Source organism: Nerophis lumbriciformis, linkage group LG01 (genome assembly GCF_033978685.3).
Source record: "Nerophis lumbriciformis linkage group LG01, RoL_Nlum_v2.1, whole genome shotgun sequence".
In the NCBI taxonomy this organism is placed as follows: domain Eukaryota; kingdom Metazoa; phylum Chordata; class Actinopteri; order Syngnathiformes; family Syngnathidae; genus Nerophis; species Nerophis lumbriciformis.
Genome location: NC_084548.2, coordinates 65385535 through 65402564, shown reverse-complemented (window position 1 = coordinate 65402564; position 17030 = coordinate 65385535). Strand labels below are relative to the sequence as shown.

At 39.2% G+C, this 17030-nt stretch overlaps 1 protein-coding gene across 1 annotated transcript in view; it reads right to left on the bottom strand.

Moving 5' to 3' along the window:
• Positions 1-17030, bottom strand: part of LOC133571527 (myosin-7-like) — a 54870-nt gene that overhangs the window by 27879 nt on the left and 9961 nt on the right. Inside the window, exons 6-16 of the mRNA XM_061924229.1 lie at positions 13626-13719; positions 13461-13553; positions 13208-13271; positions 11292-11390; positions 7327-7430; positions 7120-7258; positions 6846-6964; positions 6614-6763; positions 6374-6544; positions 5398-5577; positions 5138-5270 (exon numbers count right to left, since the gene is read on the bottom strand). Of these exons, the coding sequence (XP_061780213.1) occupies positions 5138-5270; positions 5398-5577; positions 6374-6544; positions 6614-6763; positions 6846-6964; positions 7120-7258; positions 7327-7430; positions 11292-11390; positions 13208-13271; positions 13461-13553; positions 13626-13719 (1346 nt within the window). The remainder of the gene's footprint in view (positions 1-5137; positions 5271-5397; positions 5578-6373; positions 6545-6613; positions 6764-6845; positions 6965-7119; positions 7259-7326; positions 7431-11291; positions 11391-13207; positions 13272-13460; positions 13554-13625; positions 13720-17030) is intronic.

Here is a 17030-nt window from a genome sequence, read left to right as displayed (position 1 = left end):
TTTCTATTTACTGTTTTAATTGGTTTTACCCTTTGAAATTGTTTTTAATCACATTTATTTTATATTGTTTTTAATTGTGTTTAATATTGTTGTGCAGCACTTTGGAAACATTTTGTTGTTTAAATGTGCTATATAAATAAAGTGGATTGGATTGGATTGGATATGAAAAAATTAGTGATTTTTTTAGTTGTGATTTCCTTCTCTGCATGAAAGTTTAAAAGTAGCATATATTAATGCAGTATGAAGAAGAATGTTTTAATGTAGACATGCAAGCCTTGAAAGAAAATTTTGAAAATCAAGACTACATTTCCTGCAAATGGGTGCATTTCTACCCTATATTTTAACTTTAGATTTATTCTCATATCAAACTCTTTTGGCTGTCTTTTTGACACTTACATCCAGCGCCCCCCTCCACACCCTGGATTATAAATAATGTAAATAATTCAATGGGATTATCTTGTGTGATGACTGTATTATGATGATAGTATATATCTGATAGTATATATCTGTATCATGAATCAATTTAAGTGGACCCCGACTTAAACAAGTTGAAAAACTTATTGGGGTGTTACCATTTAGTGGTCAATTGTACGGAATATGTACTTCACTGTGCAACCTACTAATAAAAGTCTCAATCAATCAATCAAAACACATAAAATCATCATACTGCTGTGATTATATGCATCAAGTGTTCATTCAAGGCTAAGGCAAAATATCGAGATATATATTGTGTATCGCAATATGGCCTTAAAATATCGCAATATTAAAAAAAGGCCATATCGCCCAGCCCTAGTTCAATGATGCCATTTCTGTTTGTCATGTATAATTTTGTCTATTTTGTGTTTATCCTTGAATAAACAGGTCAGTTTCTTGTTACCAACCATTGTGTATTATTCAAACTCCCCTAATTCAGCTGGCTAGTTGTTATCAAGAGTACTAAAACCCTTTTCAACATGATTCTGACAACTAAGTAGGCTAAATAACTTTAAACTTTAATACATGCTCGGATAGGCCAGTATCGGTATCGGTCAGTATCGGTATCGGATCGAAAATGCAAAAACAATATCGGTATCGGATCGGAAGTGCAAAAACCTGGATCGGGACATCCCTAGTCACCGTAGGTACTGATTGGTTTCACCTGCCTCTGGTTAGTGTTCGGCACGTTCACCTGCTGCCGGGCACTAATCAGAGAGCTATTTATTCACGTTGCTCGCCGCACTCTGTCTGGCTTCGTTGTTTGCTGTATGCAACATTCACGTTGGGATTCTTGTTTTCTGGCTAATGATTCCTATGCTAAGTTTTGGTTCCTTAGCTTCTCGTACGATCGGCACGCTTTCCTTTTGTTTGGTTCCTGTCTTTTTGTAATGTGTAGGATTTATGACAATAAATCATATTACTACCTTCACGCTTTCGTCCGGAGTTGTCCGTCTGCGTCCTGGAAGAACGACCCCGCAGTAAGATGCGACCCCCACATGTTAGTGATCTGATTGGCTATCGCAACTGTCTGCAACAGTATGTCCCCATTTGCCTGTATTGTTGATTCTGATTCCGTCTGGCAGATTTGGTACAGCATGGCAACATAAACTAGCTAAATTCTGACTGGAACGAGCATAATATGACATGAGAAGAATATGAATACTTTGAGATGTTTAGGGAAAGTAAATACATTTAAAGGGGAACATTATCACAATTGCAGAATGGTTAAAACCATTAAAAATCAGTTCCCAGTGGCTTATTATATTTTTCGAAGTTTTTTTCAAAATTTTACCCATCACGCAATATCCCTAAAAAAAGCTTCAAAGTGCCTGATTTTAACCATCGTTATAAACACCCGTCCATTTTCCCGTGACGTCACATAGTGAAGCCAACACAAACAAACATGGCGGAAAGAACAGCAAACTATAGCGACATTAGCTCTGATTCAGACTCGGATTTCAGCGGCTTAAGCGATTCAACAGATTACGAATGTATTGAAATGGATGGTTGTAGTGTGGAGGCAGGTAGCGAAAACGAAATTGAAGAAGAAACTGAAGCTATTGAGCCATATCGGTTTGAACCGTATGCAAGCGAAACCGACGAAAACGACACGACAGCCAGCGACACGGGAGAAAGCGAGGACGAATTCGGCGATCGCCTTCTAACCAACGATTGGTATGTGTTTGTTTGGCATTAAAGGAAACTAACAACTATGAACTAGGTTTACAGCATATGAAATACATTTGGCAACAACATGCACTTTGAGAGTGCAGACAGCCCAATTTTCATCAATTAATATATTCTGTAGACATACCCTCATCCGCGCTCTTTTCCTGAAAGCTGATCTGTCCAGTTTTGGAGTTGATGTCAGCAGGCCAGGGAAGCTAGGGTCGATAGCTCGCTCGTCTGCGGGAACAAACAGCCGCCATTGCTTGCCGTGCTACCGAGGTCCTTTGTCCCTGAATTGCTCACACACTCCGGCAGATTCAATGGGGGTCTGGTGGCAGATTTCTTTGACTTTATCGTTGGAAATGCATCTGCTTTGAGTGTCGCAGGATATCCACACATTCTTGCCATCTCTGTCGTAGCATAGCTTTCGTCGGTAAAGTGTGCGGAACAAACGTCCAATTTCTTGCCACTTTCGCATCTTTGGCCCACTGGTGCAACTTGAATCCGTCCCTGTTCGTGTTGTTACACCCTCCGACAACACACCGACGAGGCATGATGTCTCCGAGGTACGGAAAACAGTCGAAAAAAACGGAAAATAACAGAGCTGATTTGACTCGGTGTTTGAGAAAATGGCGGATTGCTTCCCGATGTGACGCCACGTTGTGATGTCATCGCTCCGAGAGCGAATATTAGAAAGGCGTTTAATTCGCCAAAATTCACCCATTTAGAGTTCGGAAATCGGTTAAAAAAAATATGGTCTTTTTTCTGCAACATCAAGGTATATATTGACGCTTACATAGGTCTGGTGATAATGTTCCCCTTTAATTAAAATTGTTGGGAAAGCAACAGTCCAAGTGAATGAAATGTGGATTTGCCCCATCCATTTATCGCCGTGCCTACCTGCTAGACTGAATTTAGGGCAGGATTACTGAACACATACAACGTGAGCTCAAGCAGTGAGACTAGAGTCTGTCCTTTTCTATGTAGTGTTTCAACTTCTCTGCTAATGATAGCCCTATTTCTTTATTTTCTTCTTCTGGGCTGCACTTGCAGCTGTGTAAGGGGGATGCGGCACAACGCTGATTAAACATTAATTACTTCGTGACAAGCTTGACTTTCGCGGCAGGGGACAGGGATGGTCGCGCACTTACACAAGCCCATTCACACAATACGTACACAAACACACACACATATTCACAGACACGCACAGGACCACGGTCAAAAAGGCGGATTGACCATGTGGGATTATACCGAGCACCAATGCTTCCCTATTGTTTACTACTGCAGTATCTTCTAACCATACTTGCCAACCTTGAGACATCCGATTTCGGGAGGTGGGGGGCGTGGTTAAGAGGGGAGGAGTATATTTACAGCTAGAATATATATATTCTTATATATATATATATATATATATATATATATATATATATATATATATATATATATATATATATATATATATTTATATATATATATATATATATAAGAAATACTTGACTTTCAGTGAATTCTAGCTATATATGTATATATATATATTTATTTTATCTTATTTATATATATATATATATATATATATATAAGATAAAATAAATATATATATATACATATATAGCTAGAATTCACTGAAAGTCAAGTATTTCTTATATATATATATATATATATATATATATATATATATATATATATAAGAAATACTTGACTTTCAGTGAATTTTAGCTATATATGTATATATATATATTTATTTTATCTTATTTATATATATATATATATATATATATATATATATATATATATATATATATATATATATATATATATATATATATATATATACATACATATAAATATACATACATATAAATGAAAGAAATACTTGAATTTCAGTGTTCATTTATTTACACATATACACATACATAACACTCATCTACTCATTGTTGAGTTAAGGGTTGAATTGTCCATCCTTGTTCTATTCTCTGTCACTATTTTTCTAACCATATTGAACACCCTCTCTGATGATGCATTGCTGTGTGGCACACACAAAAGTGCTTTCATCAAATGCACTAGAGTCTGGAATCTTCCATCTCTCCCTAGCATGGCCCAAAACCGGTCAATCTTTGCTTCCTGAGGAAGATCTTCACTGCCAAGCATTTGGTAGTCCACTACTTCTTCCCGGAGGCTATCCAGGTCCAATCGCAGCTGCGGCTTGGAACTTACAAGCATATTTCTTCATCTTACTCGTCGTCTGCGTCGCCATGGCTGTATCTTCCTCGTTCTTCTGCTTCGTCTCCTTGTTGTGTGCGCAGTTGTGCACTGCACTCTCTAAAAGCCCTAGATGTTACTGTACATATGCATGTACAGTAGATGGCAGTATTGTCCTGTTTAAGAGTGTCACAACATTGCTGTTTACGACAGACGAACTGCTTTACGGTAGACGAAAACGTGACTGCTGTTGTTGTGTGTTGTTACCGCGCTGGGAGGACGTTAATGATACTGCCTAACAATAAACCCACATAAGAAACCAAGAACTCGCCCTCGATCATTCTACAGTTATAAAGTGATTGGGCAGGCACGCTGTTTATATTGTGGGAAAGCGGACGTGAAAACAGGTCAGGTCCGCATGGAACTGGAGGGGGCGTGGCCTCCAGCTCGGTCTGAATTTTGGGAGATTTTCGGGAGAAAATTTGTCCCGGGAGGTTTTCGGGAGAGGCGCTGAATTTCGGGAGTCTCCCGGAAAATCCAGGAGGGTTGGCAAGTATGTTTCTAACAGACATTTCCACCATAGTTGATTGAGGAAATTATAGTAACCTCTGATCACCATGATGAAACTGAAATTAATTGGGATCATTGATCACGATGATATAATCGCCCAGCCTTAATTGGAAGCAACTGTACAAATGAACCTCTAATTGGCTCAGTTGTTGATCAAAAGCTTTGTTCAAATAGTATTTGTTGTGTATTTCAGTCCTCTGCAGTGTGTGTGTGTGTGTGTTACCTGTCTCAGCGCAGATGTAGTTCTCAAAAAGTGCAGCCATCAGTTTGTTTGAGGACTTCTGGAACAAAGCCACGACAGTCTCATTCAGAGGATCTCTGTTCTTGTCCAGCCAGCCTATGATGTTGTACGGAACCTGCAGAGAGTAAGATGTTGCCATCATGCTGTGCACGAGACAGACAATTCCGAATATTCCAGGTGGCTCTCCCACACACCGTAATGTAGACCATAATACCCCAATTAGTCACTGGCATCATACTTACCACTCCAGCGTAGTGGACCACCTCAAAGTGCGTTTCGTATTTGCGCTTCTTATCAATTCGTGGACGCTGGAAGTTGGGAGACTTTCCCAGATGGTTGTCGTACAGTTTGGTTTTAAAACTTTGGTCTGTGGCCTTGGGGAACATACACTCCTCCTCCATGATGGACAGGATTCCCATAGGCTGGACACACCACATTCCAACAGTCATTATTAGTTTAGTTTAGTTTATTAAGGATCCCCATTAGTCTACACCGCTGTGGAGACTATTCTTCCTGGGGTCCAGGCAAAAAACATCACACAATCACAAAACAAAAGATTACAATGCAGTAGAACATGATCAAATAATAAAATGTTGTAATACAAAAATAACAACAACAAAGAACCAAAAAAAAGTAATAATAACTTTGATACCAAAGATAAAAAGAGCAACACAAAAATATATATATATGTATTTGCAAAAATAAAACAAAGAACCAATGGCCTAAAATATACACATTCGTGTACCAAAGACCCTGCGATGAGATGGCGACTTGTCCAGGGTGTACCCCGCCTTCCGCCCGATTGTAGCTGAGATAGGCTCCAGCTCCCCCCGCGACCCCAAAGGGAATAAGCGGTAGAAAATGGATGGATGGATGTACCAAAGACAAACAATAAGTGACGAAAAAGTATCATCCATTCATTTTCTACTGCTTGTCCCACAATCAATAAGATAGTCAATAAAAACAGTCATGACATTAGGTACAATCTAGAATATTCTCTTTCCGCAATACTATTAGATTGTGAGGTGTGGTTTTATTCACTGACATTTTTCGTGTTAAGGAGAGGATACAACGGGTGATCATTGAAGATTTTCTTTGAGCAATTCCTAACCAGTTGGTGACTTTTAAGGTGTTTAATTGTTTTGGGTCACGAGTGGCATAGTGCTGGCTCAACATGAAGAAGGGTTCCAGAAACACGGGCGAAAAGAAGCGACGCACCTTCTCAATAAGGTCGATGCAGGCCTGCAGGTCAAGACCAAAGTCTATGAACGTCCACTCAATGCCTTCAGTCTTGTACTCCTCCTGCTCCAAAATGAACATGTGGTGGTTGAAATACTGCTGTAGCTTCTCGTTGGTGAAGTTGATGCACAGCTGCTCAAAGCTGTTTAACTGGATGGACAAGAAACAAGACATGAGGACCTCAACTCCTGGACGCAACAAATCAAATGTCAATAATACCTCAAATATCTCAAAGCCGGCAATGTCCAGGACACCAATGAAATACTGTCGAGGCAGTGCCGTGTACAAGGACATGTTGATGCGACTGACGAGCCACTTGAACATACGGTCATAGGTGGCCTTGGCTAAAGCTGCCGCCGCAAAGTACACCTGCACACAACCAGTGAGGCAGGTCCACATGACACAACTGATGTCTCTGGATCGGCTCTCAGTGATCTCATGGACTAGTTACCTGCTCCACTGTCTGTCCTTTTACAATTGACTCATTTCCTACTTTGACTCGAGGGTTCAGGAGGCCTTTCAGAAGGTCAGCAGAATTGATGCCCATCAAGTAAGCTGCCTTGTCCACACCTACGAGGACGTACGCACAAGTAGTTCATGAATTCTGCTCTTTGGACTCAGTATTGCATAAAGAGGCCTGATAGGAATTATGACTGCAATCTGCAAACAGTTCATTTGCTGTAAAAAAATGAACACAAAATAGTTTTCTGGGGAAAAAATCCTACTTTCAGTGCCGTCAGCGTCCGCTTGTTCTTCTCGTTGTTTTTTCTTGAACTTCATGTTGCCAAAGTGCATGATGGCGCCGACGATCTTGTAGATGCCATACTTCTCCTCTGACGTGAAGCCCAACGTGTCCATGGCATGCTGCACACAAGGACATAGCTATTCAGAGGCCAAGTTCGGAGACAACACTTTGCGACCGTTTTCCTTACGTCGGTGAGTTCCAGCTCCTCGTTGTCTTTAATGCCGGCCACCGTGGTGACGCCCTGTGAGCAGAAGTGGTAATCGTACGGGTTCTTGGTCACCAGCAGCATGTCTGCGACAGGAGACAACAGACCGGCTGTCACTGTCATCTCAGAAATATTTATAAAGTGAGAAATTTGTTGTCAAAATTGGATCTCGAAATGATCATTCACACGTTCATTTTCAAAAAGTCAACGCCAAAGAGACTTCAGACTGTACAAAATGCGGCTGCCAGACTTTTGACCGGTGCACCCAGAACAGCCCATATCCATCCATCCATCCATCTTCTTCCGCTTATTCGAGGTCGGGTCGCGGGGGCAGCAGCCTAAGCAGGGAAGCCCAGACTTCCCTCTCCCCAGCCACTTCGTCCAGCTCTTCCTGTGGGACCCCGAGGCGTTCCCAGGCCAGCCGGGAGACATAGTCTTCCCAACGTGTCCTGGGTCTTCCCCGCGGCCTCCTACCGGTCGGACGTGCCCTAAACACCTCCCTAGGGAGGCGTTCGGGTGGCATCCTGACCAGATGCCCGAACCACCTCATCTGGCTCCTCTCGATGTGGAGGAGCAGCGGCTTTACTTTGAGCTCCCCCCGGATGGCAGAGCTTCTCACCCTATCTCTAAGGGAGAGCCCCGCCACCCGGCGGAGGAAACTCATTTCGGCCGCTTGTACCCGTGATCTTGTCCTTTCGGTCATAACCCAAAGCTCATGACCATAGGTGAGGATGGGAACGTAGATCGACCGGTAAATTGAGAGCTTTGCCTTCCGGCTAAGCTCCTTCTTCACCACAACGGATAGATACAGCGTCCGCATTACTGAAGACGCCGCACCGATCCGCCTGTCGATCTCACGATCCACTCTTCCCTCACTCGTGAACAAGACTCCGAGGTACTTAAACTCCTCCACTTGGGGCAGGATCTCCTCCCCAACCCGGAGATGGCACTCCACCCTTTTCCGGGCGAGAACCATGGACTCTGACTTGGAGGTGCTGATTCTCATCCCAGTCGCTTCACACTCGGCTGCGAACCGATCCAGTGAGAGCTGAAGGTCCTGGCCAGATGAAGCCATCAGGACCACATCATCTGCAAAAAGCAGAGACCTAATCCTGCAGCCACCAAACCAGATCCCCTCAATGCCTTGACTGCGCCTAGAAATTCTGTCCATAAAAGTTATGAACAGAATCGGTGACAAAGGGCAGCCTTGGCGGAGTCCAACCCTCACTGGAAACGTGTCCGACTTACTGCCGGCAATGCGGACCAAGCTCTGGCACTGAGCATACAGGGAGCGGACTGCCGCAATCAGACAGTCCGATACCCCATACTCTCTGAGCACTCCCCACAGGACTTCCCGAGGGACACGGTCGAATGCCTTCTCCAAGTCCACAAAACACATGTAGACTGGTTGGGCAAACTCCCATGCACCCTCAAGGACCCTGCCGAGAGTATAGAGCTGGTCCACAGTTCCACGACCAGGACGAAAACCACACTGTTCCTCCTGAATCCGAGGTTCGACTATCCGGCGTAGCCTCCTCTCCAGTACATCTGAATAGACCTTACCGGGAAGGCTGAGGTCTGAGCCCATATCACCCCCGTTTAATCCAGTCTTCATTGGCTTCCAGTTAAATTCCGCATTGAGTTTAACATTTTTGTCCTGACATTCCGTGCGTTGCATGGTGGGGCCCCTCAGTACATCACTGATTTGTTATGTCCCTACATTTCAGGGCGCAGCCTCCGGTCTTCAGGCCAGGGTCTTCTAAACATCCCGAAAACTTGTTTTAAAACCTAGCATTCCAGGCTATTGCTCCCAGACTCTGGAACAATTTGCACCAGTCCCTTGGTGATCTTGACTGTGTTGAAACTTTTAAGAAACATTTGAAAACTTCTCTTTTTAGTAAAGCTTTTAGTTAATGCACCTTTTAACTATCATTTTTAATCAACTTTGTATCCTTTTTATGATGTTGCCCCTGTTGTTTTAAATAGAATTGTTGTTTTACTTTACCTATGTTTTGTACAGCACTTTGAATTTATCTGTGAAAAGTGCTTTATAAATAAAATGTACTTACTTACTTACTTACTTACTTACTGTATGTTTGCTTTAAAAGTCTAATTGTTTAGCTCTTCTTTGAGGAATCTGACTAATTGAATGCACCGAAACATACTGAATGTGGATTTCTGAATTGTTATCATCAAGCCAACAATACTGTGAAGGCCAACACTCACCAGTAGTACTCAACTCAAGCTACTTGTTTTTATCCATCCTTTTGCTGTGCGGCAGGCTTGCTCGTACATGCACATGCATCCTCCGTGTATAGTTCGAATTTATATCTAACAGTAAACTCGTGATGGAAGCGCTAAAAACTACAGCATGGCGTGCGGGGAGAGGGCTGAAGTCGGAATTGGAGGCATTTGAATAAGACTGCGCTTAGAACGGCGCATCCTGGTCGGCCAGAAAGCTGCTTAAAAACGGTCTGTAAAACATAGTCAATGCAACATTTTGACCAAACAACAACCATTAAAGGCCTACTGAAACCCACTACTACCGACCACACAGTCTGATAGTTTATATATCAATGATGAAATCTTAACATTGCAACACATGCCAATACGGCCGGGTTAGCTTACTAAAGTGCAATTTTAAATTTCGCGCGGAGTATCCTGCTGAAAACGTCTCGGTATGATGACGCCTGCGCGTGATGTCACGGATTGTAGAGGACATTTTGGGACAGCATGGTGGCCAGCTATTAAGTCGTCTGTTTTCATTGCAAAATTCCACAGTATTCTGGACATCTGTGTTGGTGAATCTTTTGCAATTTGTTTAATGATCAATGGAGACAGCAAAGAAGAAAGCTGTAGGTGGGAAGCGGTGTATTGCGGCAGGTGTTGTGCCGGATAACGCACCCCCGCCGTAGAATGCACCCCCTGACTGGTGTGCCGGATAACACAGCCGGTGTTTCATTATTTACGTTCCCGAAAGATGACAGTCAAGCTTTACTATTGGCCTGTGGAGAACTGGGACAACAGAGACTCTTACCAGGAGGACTTTGAGTTGGATACGCAGACGCGGTACCGTGAGTACGCATGTAGCTGCGGCTTCCAAACATTTGATCGCTTGCCCGTACGTGCGTGCCGCTATGTGCATGTCACATACGTAACTTTGGGGGACTTTGGGGAAATATATGTGCTGCATGAACTTTGTGGAGGTGAACGATACTTCGGGCTGTGGGATTGAGTGTGTTGTGCAGGTGTTTGAGTTGTATTGGCGGGTTATATGGACGGGAAGGGGGAGGTGTTTGTTATGCGGGATTAATTTGTGGCATATTAAATATAAGCCTGGTTGTGTTGTGGCTAATAGAGTATATATATGTCTTGTGTTTATTTACTGTTTTAGTCATTCCCAGCTGAATATCAGGTCCCACCCGCCTCTCACAGCATCTTCCCTATCTGAATCGCTCCCACTGCCCTCTAGTCCTTCACTCTCACTTTCCTCATCCACGAATCTTTCATCCTCGCTCAAATTAATGGGGAAATCGTCGCTTTCTCGGTCCGAATCGCTCTCGCTGCTGGTGGCCATGATTGTAAACAATGTGCAGATGTGAGGAGCTCCACAACCTGTGACGTCACGCTACTCGTCTGCTACGTCCGGTACAGGCAAGGCTTTTTTAAAAGTTGCGAACTTTATCGTCGATGTTCTCTACTAAATCCTTTCAGCAAAAATATGGCAATATCGCGAAATGATCAAGTGTGACACATAGAATGGACCTGCTATCATCATTTAAATAAGAAAATCACATTTCAGTAGGCCTTTAATTGACATGTTATGTAGACCACAACAAAGTGTTTTAAATGTAGAAAAAAGTATCCCTGTGAAATATGATACACTTTAAATGCTCACATTGACACTAAGCCACGTGAACAAACAAGCTTGTATTGAGTGGGTTTACCTTGTAGTTCTGGCTTGTGATTGGAAAGGATCTGGTAGTAAATGTGGTAACTTCTCTCTCCGGGCTGCTGGAATACAACTCTGGACTTTTCTAGAAGGTCTGAAGACGTTTACACACACAAAAAGGTAATTGTATGTTCCAGAAAACACTCAAACCTTAAAACATTTGAACTTTTAAACCATAGAGTGGAAAAAGTGACCTAAAGAAATGTAAACATTAAAATATTATGTCTGGGTTTTTTTTTTTTAACCGTCTCAGGGTCGGGCCTAACCCAGCTGCATTCGGGCAGAAGGCGGTGTACACCCTGGACAAGTCGCCACCTCATCGCAGGGCCAACACCGATAGACAGACAACATTCACACACTAGGGCCAATTTAGTGTTGCCAATCAACCTATGTTGATGGTGGGAGGAAGCCGTAGTACCTGGAGGCAGTCACAGGGAGAACATGCAAACTCCTCACAGAAAGTCCACAAGCCCGGGGATTGAGCCCAAGACAGGGGTGTCCAAAGTGCGGCCCGGGGGCCATTAGCGGCCCGCAGCTAATTGTTTAACGGCCCGCCACGCATTCTGGAAATACTATTGTAAAAATAAAAAAGAACATTAAAAAAAGTGGAATGAGGTGAAATCTAACGAGGAAAAGTTGCAATGTTGACACAAAAGCTGCCATGCAGGCTGTTTTTTTTTCTTTTGTCTTTCTTTCTTTTTCTTTTTTTCCATTGCTCAAAAAAAAAAAAAAAAGACAAAAAATCCATGTTATAATGAATTATTTTCAGGGCTACAATTACTTCAAATATTTCACTTTAAAATGTTTTATGTGGTAAATATTGCATATATTGTTTAGTAGCCATATAAAAACATCAAAGTTTTCTTTGACAAAAGCGCATAAAACATACAAAATAATATTTCCAGCATAAAATGGACAGATATATCTGAAGTTGATCTCGTAACTTAAGTGTTGAAAGTAAAAGAAAAACCTAATAAAAATGTATCACTTTATGAGTGGGGCACCTTTTGGATCCCAAATATATTTAGTGATTTTTTATTTATCTTTTCACTGTGATTACTCAAAAATATGAAATAATTAAAATCAATGGTGTCCTGCAATATTGAGCTTTTAGGGCTCTAATTACTAAATACTGCATATTTCAGTTTTATTATAAAAAAAACTAAATTGTTTTTACAGAAAAACCATAAAACATTTATTTTTATTTTTATTACTTTATATCAACTTGAAGTTGATATAGAGATTTACTGTAAGCGTTAAATAATTTAAAAAAAATAATAATCTGACTTATTTTTAACATTTGAATGACTGAGACCCTTTATGGTCCCCGGAACCCCTAAAGGTAAAATATATAAAAAATCCATATATTTTGTTATGGTTTGAAAATGAAAAATATCAAAATGGCCCCCACATGCTTTAATTTTTCCGTGTGCGGCCCTCTTTGGAAAAAGTTTGGACACCCCTGGCCCAAGACCTTCTTATTGTTAGTCACACGCACTAGCCACTGTGCTGACAACTTAAGACGTGTTGACAACCCCTGCTCAGTGTCCGCCCTGAGATCGGTAGGTCGTGAGTTCAAAACCTGGCCAAGTCATACCAAAGACTGTAAAAATGGGACCCATTACCTCCCTGCTTGACACTCAGCATCAAGGGTTGGAATTGGGGATTAAATCACCAAAATGATGATTCCCGAGCGCGGCCAACGCTGCTGCTCACTGCTCCCCTCACCTCCCATGGGGTGGAACAAGGGGATGGGTCAAATGCAGAGGGTAATTTCACCACACCTAGTGTGTGTGTGTGTGACTATCAGTGGTACTTTAACTTTTTAAGCTTTACAAAGTTTTAGAATTGACTGGACCGACACTGCCCGTCATTGTTGTGATGTTTGTAGGTTCAAACAGTGTTACTTACAAATGTCGATGTCAGCGGACGCCAACTTCCCCGTATGTCCAAAGTGGATTCTGATGAACTTTCCCTGTGGCAAAGCCAACCAGAACTCTTTAGAACCTTCACTGCCATATACAACAATGGTTGACAAGAACCTTCAACATTTTGTAGTCAACGTGATGATTTTGTTTCTACACGGCCCAAATCATTGTACTTGGAGGGCTGTAAAATTGATACATTTAGTCTTCATAATAGCTGTGGTCAGAGATCCACTCACAAATCGAGAGGAGTTGTCGTTGCGGAGGGTTTTGGCGTTTCCGAAAGCTTCCATGGCGGGATTTGCTTCAATGATCTGATCCTCCAAGGATCCCTGATAACAGAAAAAGACAACTGGTCCTGACAGAAGCTAACTGGAATCAAGTTTAAAAAAAAAACAACATACGCCTTTTTTCACGGTTTCTCCAAGAGCGGCGGTGATGGCAAAATACTGGATGACTCTCTTCGTGTTGACCGTTTTTCCTGCGCCCGACTCGCCGCTAACAAGACCAAACACACCGGTTGAGTGCCAACACTTTTAATTGGTGGTCACATATCGTTTTTATTTCCCTACAAATGATGAAGAATGTTAGTTGTCTTTTACTTAACAAATGTTGAAATCGGTGGTTCCGCTTTTTGTATGACTCACTTTTCAATCAATCAATCAATCAAAAAGTATAAAAGTTTATAGCCCTTAATAACAAGTGTCTCAAAGGGCTTTACAAACTCCATCCATTCATCCATCCATCCATTTTCTACCGCTTGTCCGGTTCGGGGTTGCGGGGGATGCTGGAGCCTATCTCAGCTGCATTCGGGCGGAAGACGGAGTACACCCTGGACAAGTTGCCACCTCATCACAGGGCCAACCCAGATAGACTGTATTTATATTATTCACATGTGAATAAGGCTGTATAATAGACTTTATTTATATTATTCACATGTGAATAATGCTGTATAATAGACTGTATTTATATCATTCACATGTAAATAATGCTGTATAATAGACTGTATTTATATCATTCACATGTGAATAATGCTGTATAATAGACTGTATTTATATTACTCACATGTGAATTATGCTGTATAATAGACTGTATTTATATAAATCACATGTGAATTATGCTGTATAATAGACTGTATTTATACTATTCACATGTGAATAATGCTGTATGATAGACTGTATTTATATTATTCACATGTGAATAATGCTGTATAATAGACTGTATTTATATTCACATGTGAATAATGCTGTATAATAGACTGTATTTATATAAATCACATGTGAATTATGCTGTATAATAGACTGTATTTATACTATTTACATGTGAATAATGCTGTATGATAGACTGTATTTATATTATTCACATGTGAATAATGCTGTATAATAGACTGTATTTATATTCACATGTGAATAATGCTGTATAATAGACTGTATTTATATTATTCACATGTGAATAATACTGTATAATAGACTATTTTTATTACTCACATGTGAATAATGCTGTATAATAGACTTTATTTATATTATTCACATGTGAATAATACTGTATGGTAGACTGTATTTATATTACTCACATGTGAACGATACTGTATAATAGACTGTATTTATATTACTCACATGTGAATAATGCTGTATAATAGACTGTATTTATATTTTTCACATGTGAATAATGCTGTATAATAGACTGTATTTATATTATTCACATGTGAATAATGCTGTATAATAGACTGTATTTATATTATTCACATGTGAATAATGCTGTATAATAGACTGTATTTATATTATTCCCATGTGAATAATGCTGAATAATAGACTGTATTTATATTACTCACATGTGAATAATGCTGTATAATAGACTGTATTTCTATTATTCACATGTGAATAATGCTGTATAATAGTCTGTATTTATATTTTTCACATGTGAATAATGCTGTATAATAGACTGTATTTATAATATTCACATGTGAATTATGCTGTATATAAGACTGTATTTATATTACTCACATGTGAATAATGCTGTATAATAGACTTTATTTATATTATTCACATGTGAATAATGCTGTATAATAGACTTTATTTATATTATTCACATGTGAATAATGCTGTATAATAGACTGTATTTATAATATTCACATGTGAATTATGCTGTATATAAGACTGTATTTATATTACTCACATGTGAATTATGCTGTATAATAGACTGTATTTATATTACTCACATGTGAATGAAGCTGTATAATATACTGTATTTATATTATTCACATGTGAATAACGCTGTATGATAGACTGTATTTATAATATTCACATGTGAATTATGCTGTATAATAGACTGTATTTATATTACTCACATGTGAATAATGCTGTATAATAGACTGTATTTCTATTATTCACATGTGAATAATGCTGTATAATAGACTGTATTTATATTTTTCACATGTGAATAATGCTGTATAATAGACTGTATTTATATTACTCACATGTGAATAATGCTGTATAATAGACTGTATTTATATTACTCACATGTGAATAATGCTGTATAATAGACTGTATTCATATTGTTCACATGTGAATAATGCTGTATAATAGACTGTATTTATATTATTCACATGTGGATAATGCTGTATAATAGACTGTATTTATGTTATTCACATGTGAATAATGCTGTATAATAGACTGTATTTATATTACTCACATGTGAATTATGCTGTATAATAGACTGTATTGCTATTATTCACATGTGAATAATGCTGTATAATAGACTGTATTTATTATTTTCACATGTGAATAATGCTGTATAATAGACTGTATTTACATTATTTACATGTGAATAATGCTGTATGATAGACTGTATTTCTATTATTCACATGTGAATAATGCTGTATAATAGACTGTATTTATAATATTCACATGTGAATTATGCTGTATAATACACTGTATTTATATTACTCACATGTGAATAATGCTGTACAATAGACTATATTTATATTACGCACATGTGAATAATGCTGTATAATAGACTGTATTTCTATTATTCACATGTGAATTATGCTGTATAATAGACTGTATTTATATTACTCACATGTGAATAATGCTGTATAATAGACTGTATTTCTATTATTCACATGTGAATAATGCTGTATAATAGACTGTATTTATAATATTCACATGTGAATTATGCTGTATAATACACTGTATTTATATTACTCACATGTGAATAATGCTGTACAATAGACTGTATTTATATTACGCACATGTGAATAATGCTGTATAATAGACTGTATTTCTATTATTCACATGTGAATAATGCTGTATAATAGACTGTATTTATAATATTCACATGTGAATTATGCTGTATAATACACTGTATTTATATTACTCACATGTGAATAATGCTGTACAATAGACTGTATTTATATTACGCACATGTGAATAATGCTGTATAATAGACTGTATTTCTATTATTCACATGTGAATTATGCTGTATAATAGACTGTATTTATATTACTCACATGTGAATAATGCTGTATAATAGACTGTATTTATATTATTCACATGTGAATAATGCTGTATAATAGACTGTATTTATAATATTCACATGTGAATTATGCTGTATAATACACTGTATTTATATTACTCACATGTGAATAATGCTGTACAATAGACTGTATTTATATTACGCACATGTGAATAATGCTGTATAATAGACTGTATTTCTATTATTCACATGTGAATAATGCTGTATAATAGACTATTTATATTTTTCACATGTGAATAATGCTGTATAATAGACTGTATTTACATTATTTACAT